Source organism: Cajanus cajan, chromosome 6 (assembly GCF_000230855.2).
Source record: "Cajanus cajan strain Asha chromosome 6, NIPB_CcT2T_4, whole genome shotgun sequence".
Lineage (NCBI taxonomy): Eukaryota > Viridiplantae > Streptophyta > Magnoliopsida > Fabales > Fabaceae > Cajanus > Cajanus cajan.
The window spans coordinates 55330425-55336536 of NC_138522.1; the positions used below are offsets into that span (position 1 = coordinate 55330425).

The following is a 6112-nucleotide window of genomic DNA, read 5'->3' on the forward strand; positions in this document are numbered from 1 at the left end:
GACATCAGCATACTCAAATAACAACTTAAGCAACTTATTTCTTTCTTCCCCTTTTATAGCAACTCCTATTTTTATTTCTTTTTTATCATTTTCATTTCCCAGATTGATTACTTCAAGTTCCTCTTCATGGGGTTGGATCACCCGATCCTCTTGTTCTATCAACCTTTCTATTTCTGGTGGAGTGCTCAGGTCATTGTCATCTTCTTCAGCCTCATTAATGGGGTGATCAAAATCGTGACATGGGATATTAGCGTTATTATTTTTGGCATGGTTATTATTGAATCTGCAATTTAGGGTTGATGAAAGAAAATGAAGGTTGGAGCAATAAATGAGAGAAAAGAAAGATTAAAGGATAGAGAGAACATATGACAAAAAGATCAAAATGCATTTCATTCATATGATATACTGAAAGACAACATGCAAGCCCATTAACAAAAAGTCATACTAAAATCACGGGAATAATTGTAGAGTTTGTGTGACAATTACTTTGAAATTGAATTAAGAGTCACAGGAAATTCAATGATCTTCCAATTATGGAGCTCTTCACATGGATCACACGGACACACAAAGTTGGCGTGATTATCATCATTATCTTCCTTAATCATAGCCACTTGGTCTGCGTGCACCACCCCTCCACTTTGAAAGCTTTGATAAAGATGACAAATGGGAATCCTCTGAACTTTAGGCTCTCGATTCTCTAGACGAGCCAACCTTTTCTCTCTATTTTCTTCTGCCATTCTTCTTTTATCGGCTTGAGTAGGTTTGTACCCTAACCCCCATCGACCCTTGTTTTCTGGCAATTCTATTAATTTCGTGACTCCTTCCAAGCATGTTCCCAACCCAAGTCCTGGCTGATACCCTCCATTCATCATGACCTTTGCAACCATCATGGATGCACTTGATGGTTGTGGACTTCCCATTGGAGATTCAACATAAGCAGTACTAATTATTTCCAATGACTGAAACGAAGTTTCCAAAGCCTCCTCAGCTGCTTCAATATAACGGGTGGGAGCAGGACAACTCACCAACATGTCTTCCTCACCCGAGACAATCACTAGCTTGTCCTCCACAATAAATTTCAGCTTCTGATGTAAAGAAGAGGGAACAACCCCAGCTGAATGGATCCATGGTCTTCCCAATAAACAACTGTATGCAGGTTTAATATCCATGACTTGAAAAGTTATGTTGAAGGTGAATGGGCCAATTTGGACAGGGATTTCGATCTCCCCCATAACTTCCCTTCGTGATCCATCAAAGGCCCTCACAATCATAGAACTGAGTTTCATATGTGTCCCATCACAAGACAATCGATCCAGTGTTGACTTGGGCATCACATTTAATGAGGACCCATTATCGATAAGCACTCTAGCCAAAATGTGATTTGCGCATTTCACAGAGATGTGTAAAGCCTTGTTATGTCCCCTTCCTTCAGCTGGGACTTCATCATCTGTGAAAGTGAGGTGGTTATTGGCTGTAATGTTACCAACAATGCCGCCAAATGTGTCTAATGTGATGTCATTGGACACATGAGCTTCATTCAAGATCTTCATCAATAATTTTCTATGACTTTCAGAATTCATCAGCACTGATAACAAAGATACCCTTGCAGGAGTATGATTTAATTGATCAATGAGCTTGTACTCACTTTGTCGAATAAACTTAAGAAATTCTGAGACTTCTTCATCCGACACTTCCTTTTTCTTTTTCCCCATGACTTTTTCATCATCTCTCCTCTTAACACTTGAAACCTCTTCATTGATAATTGTATTTTCCTTTTGCTTATGGTTTTTTGTCAAGCCTTCTACTCTTAACTCTTCTGGAGTATAGACTCTACCACTACGGGTCATTCCACCTACTCCTGCGATATTTGTTACGTTGGTTTCTGTAGTGTCAATTCCTTCTTTTTGTTGGGCATTCACATATTCACTTTCTACCTTCATTTCGTAACACCATGGAACCGCCTTAGTGTCCTTGTAATGGAAAGGAGCTGGAATTTGCACAACAAGTGGCTTAAGGGTACTAGGTGTTGACGCGAAAGTGTTTTTTGTGAAAGTGATTACCAGTGGTTTTGGAGTAGTCATGCTGGACTTTTCGTTTGATTGAATCATTAATACATCCTCTTTTGTACGCACCTGGCTCACCTGAACAAAGTTTGAGTTAATCATGCCTTGTAATATTTCCTTGAATTTGCCACATTCCTCAATAGAATGTGTGGTTGTAGGGTGGAAATCGCATACTCCTACTTTGCGAGACTCTCCCTTAATCATCCCATATTTGCACAATTCTGTAAAAATGAATCTCATGGGGGTTCGGATCTTCTCTACTTCTGTCACTTGTGGAGTACATTCTTCTTTGATAGCATTAACCGATGAAGTCCCATGACCTGGAAGTGGATTATTTCTTACATTCGGCTCGCTTTCCTTAAAGCTTAATAATCCTGCATCTATCAAGTCTTGTACCTTGTGTTTCAAACCCCAACATTTCTCAGTTGAATGGCCTATTGCCCCAGCATGATATTCACATTTGGCATTTGAATCAAAACCTCTTGGATATGGAGGTTGGACAGGCTTTATAGGAAGAGGCTCAACTAGAGCATTTTGAACCAGATGTGGTAGCAGTTCAGTGTAGGTCATAGGGATCGGAGCTAGAGTCCTTGGTTGATTATTTCCCCTTCTTTGAGCATTATTCACCATGGGAGGCGAAATTGCCGATTGATTTTCTTGGGGTACTTGAAATTGTGGTGGCGCTGTAGGTGGCCGATAAGGCATTCTAGATGGATAAGGTTGCGGGTATGGTGACAAAGAAACTGCTGCAATTTGTGGGTTATACATATATTGGGGTCTATAATTGGGTATGAAAGAAATAGGATTGTAGTTAGGTCTGACTGGTGTTGTCATCACTGCATTTGTTTCACCTCCTTTCCTCTTATTTGTGGTTTCTAAGGGTTTCTTGATGGTTGTGGATCCTGTTGTCATGTGTGCAATCTTCCCATTTCTAACTCCCATCTCAACCCTATCTCCAATGATGACCAAATCTGAAAAGTTTGATGATACATTTCCAATCATCCTGTCATAAAAGGGGGATTGGAGTGTATCAATGAACATCGTGACCATCTCTTTTTCCAATAATGGAGGTTGTACCTGAGCAGCTACCCCTCTCCATCGTTGGGCATATTCCTTGAAGGTCTCATTCTCTTTCTTTATCATATTTTGTAACTGTGTGCGATCTGGGGCCATGTCCATATTATACTTGTACTGTTTCAAGAAAGCCTCTGCCAAGTCTTTCCATGTGCGTACTCTTCCTCGCTCCAGGCTCATGTACCAACTTAATGCTGCTCCAATAAGGCTTTCTTGGAAGAAGTGAATCAACAATTTGTCATCATGAGCACAGGAGGCCATCTTTCGACAATACATAGTGAGATGATTCCTTGGGCATGTATCTCCCTTGTATTTATCAAGTTCTGGAACTTTAAACTTGGGAGGAATTATAACATCAGGAACCAGACACAAGTCCACAGCATTGAAACCATAATTGTCGAATCCCTCTATGGCCTTTAATCTATCTTCCAACGATTGAAGCTTATCATCATGGGAAATATCTTCCGAATGACGATGGTGTACAATAACAGTTGGTGCAGGAACTAATCCCTGGTTATTAGGAGGCCTTTCGCCATGACTTACATTAGGTGGTGCATGAGCAATTGAGTGGGTTGGAATTTGTGGGTCATTAGCTTCAAGGGTTAGGTTTTGGGTTTGTGTTTGATGTGATGGGTTTAAGGTGGAGGTAGATGGATTACCCTCAGGAATATTAGCCATAGGTGGCGTGTATCCCGGAGGTAAACCATATGGAGGTAATGGAACTTGGCCTTGAAGGTTTGAAGTGGAAACATGATGGTCATTTTCTGAGGTCGTTAGGATGACAGGTGGTGTGTACCTTTGAACATTCGGGTTGGGTTGCGTGCGTGGAGTAAACCCAGGAGGGTAATCAGGTGACTCATGAGGCTGTTTAGACGACTCTCCATTTGCCCCTTTTTTGGATTCCATTGACTGCAACAAGTCCAAAATTTTTCCCATTTGTTCTTTCAACTGATTTACATCTCCTCTCAGCTCCTCATGCTGTTGCTCCAAGTCATCTACCATCCCTTCCATGATTTTGGTCTTTGTACGTGTCCCGTAAGGGTGTCGAAGGGATGCTTTCTTTGCCTCAATAATTGATTTCTTTTATAAAACTGTATAAGAAAATTTAATGAGTATGTAATGATATGAAAATGTGAATATGCATCATGTATGTGAAAATGTTAAATTGTTGGAGAGACATAAATCACATGAATCACGTGGATCATCTTTCTTTAATTGTTTCTTAGATCGTCACGTTCTAGATACTAGGTCATGGAATCAGTGGATCTTTGTGATCATTATCAATTAAACTTTTCCTTTAGAATGTCACATTCTAAGTACTAAGCGTAATATGAAACGAGTAGCTTTTGCATGAACATCCTCTCTTAGCTGGCAAATTTTATTAATAACAATAGTATAATACATCATGATAACTTAAATTATTCACCGCTAACAACCATCTCTCTCATTTTTGCTATCATATCTCTACAGTATTCAAGGAAGTCATAAATTTCTTTGGGAGTGGAATGTGGGATTGCCATTCCCTCAGACTTGTCTTGGGAGATAGTGTGCGACACATATGCCTCGTTCAAGACTTTCGACAGAGCTTGCCGATGCGGTTCGGAACTTAGGATCAACGACAACAGCGTAATCTTTGTTGGCGTCCTATGAAGTTGATCCACGATGGAGTACTCGCTCTGTCGGATAAACTTTAACAGCTCGTCTGTCTCCTCCTCGGATTCTTTTTCCTCGGTTTTCTTTTCCTCTTTTCCTTTATTTTTGGGAGCTTTGTCGTGCAGATCATCGGGAGTGTAGATCCTGCCACTCCTAGTCATGCCCCCAAGTCCAGCGATGTTAGAGATATCGCTGTAGGCAGAAGAATGGATGTCGTATATCCACGGCACAGCCTTATTTGATTCGTAGGGGAAAGGTCTTGGAGCAGTGATCCTTAATGGTGTTGGACCTTCCCCTTTATTCGTCTTGATTACCAACAACGGAGTTGATGTGCGCTCGCTTGGCGCGGTTGTTGGCTTACACTTAATAACAAATGGCGTGCGATCCATCTTGAACATACGCATCGATTATTTCTTTCTTTTTATTAATGTTTATTAATGATTTATTGGGAGGGATGTATGAAATGCAAACCTAGATCCCTCCATGATCTTTGATAAGAATGCATGATATGAGATGATGGCGATGAATATGCATGCATTGTGTTTATTCATCTAAGCATTATCATGTTTTTAGGATGTCCCTAAGATGATGCATGATATTGCTTGGTTTGGATAAATAACCCTTTTTTCCTTTTTTTTTTGGGTATTTTGTTTTTTGTATTTTTTTGGGTGAAAAGGGAAACTACCTATATGAATGTGATGAAGGTAGATGTTAACACCATGCAATGGAAGATTCTTATTCCTATTTATTCTTATTTTAAAAAGGAATGTTGTATGTTTAAAAGGTGCAATGTATGCTCAAACAATTTCACATAATCAATGCACAAACAATTCACTCATCCACGAACAGTCACGAGCGAATCACGAGGTAGGGGTATCCTGCAGAAAAGTGCATATTCAAGGTGGTTCTAACTGTTCTCACCAGTCCAAGGCCCCCAAGGTGCCCCCATTATAGGGACCCAATTCCTCTCGTCGTAGGTCGATGGAAAGCTCCAACGCACCGTCGGACTCAAGTTCATGGTTATCACCTTGAGTGATGTTTTCCGACAACGGTCTACGGGCACCTATAGACCCATTCGACAACCGGCCGTACTAACATCCACTTCCTATGGTTAATCACTCATGCCCCCGGGTATAGAGGGAACTGTTGTGTGCAAAGGTTTGTGTACAGTTTGTATTTCAAACAATTGCGGAGTTTAAACATACAACAGTTATTTAAAGCCATATAATAAATCATGTTATCATACAAGCAAGGGGTAACGAAGTAATTTTTAACTATTATTTGTTAAAAACAATCTGTCACTAAATGGGACTGACTCTCGA

At 40.3% G+C, this 6112-nt stretch overlaps 1 protein-coding gene across 1 annotated transcript; it reads right to left on the minus strand.

Moving 5' to 3' along the window:
• Positions 1 to 482: 482 nt before the first annotated feature.
• Positions 483 to 4148, minus strand: LOC145958776 (uncharacterized). The gene has a single exon (XM_083076319.1). The coding sequence runs from the start codon at positions 4146 to 4148 to the stop codon at positions 483 to 485; it is 3666 nt and encodes a 1221-aa protein (XP_082932445.1).
• Between the last annotated feature and the right edge of the window lie 1964 nt (positions 4149 to 6112).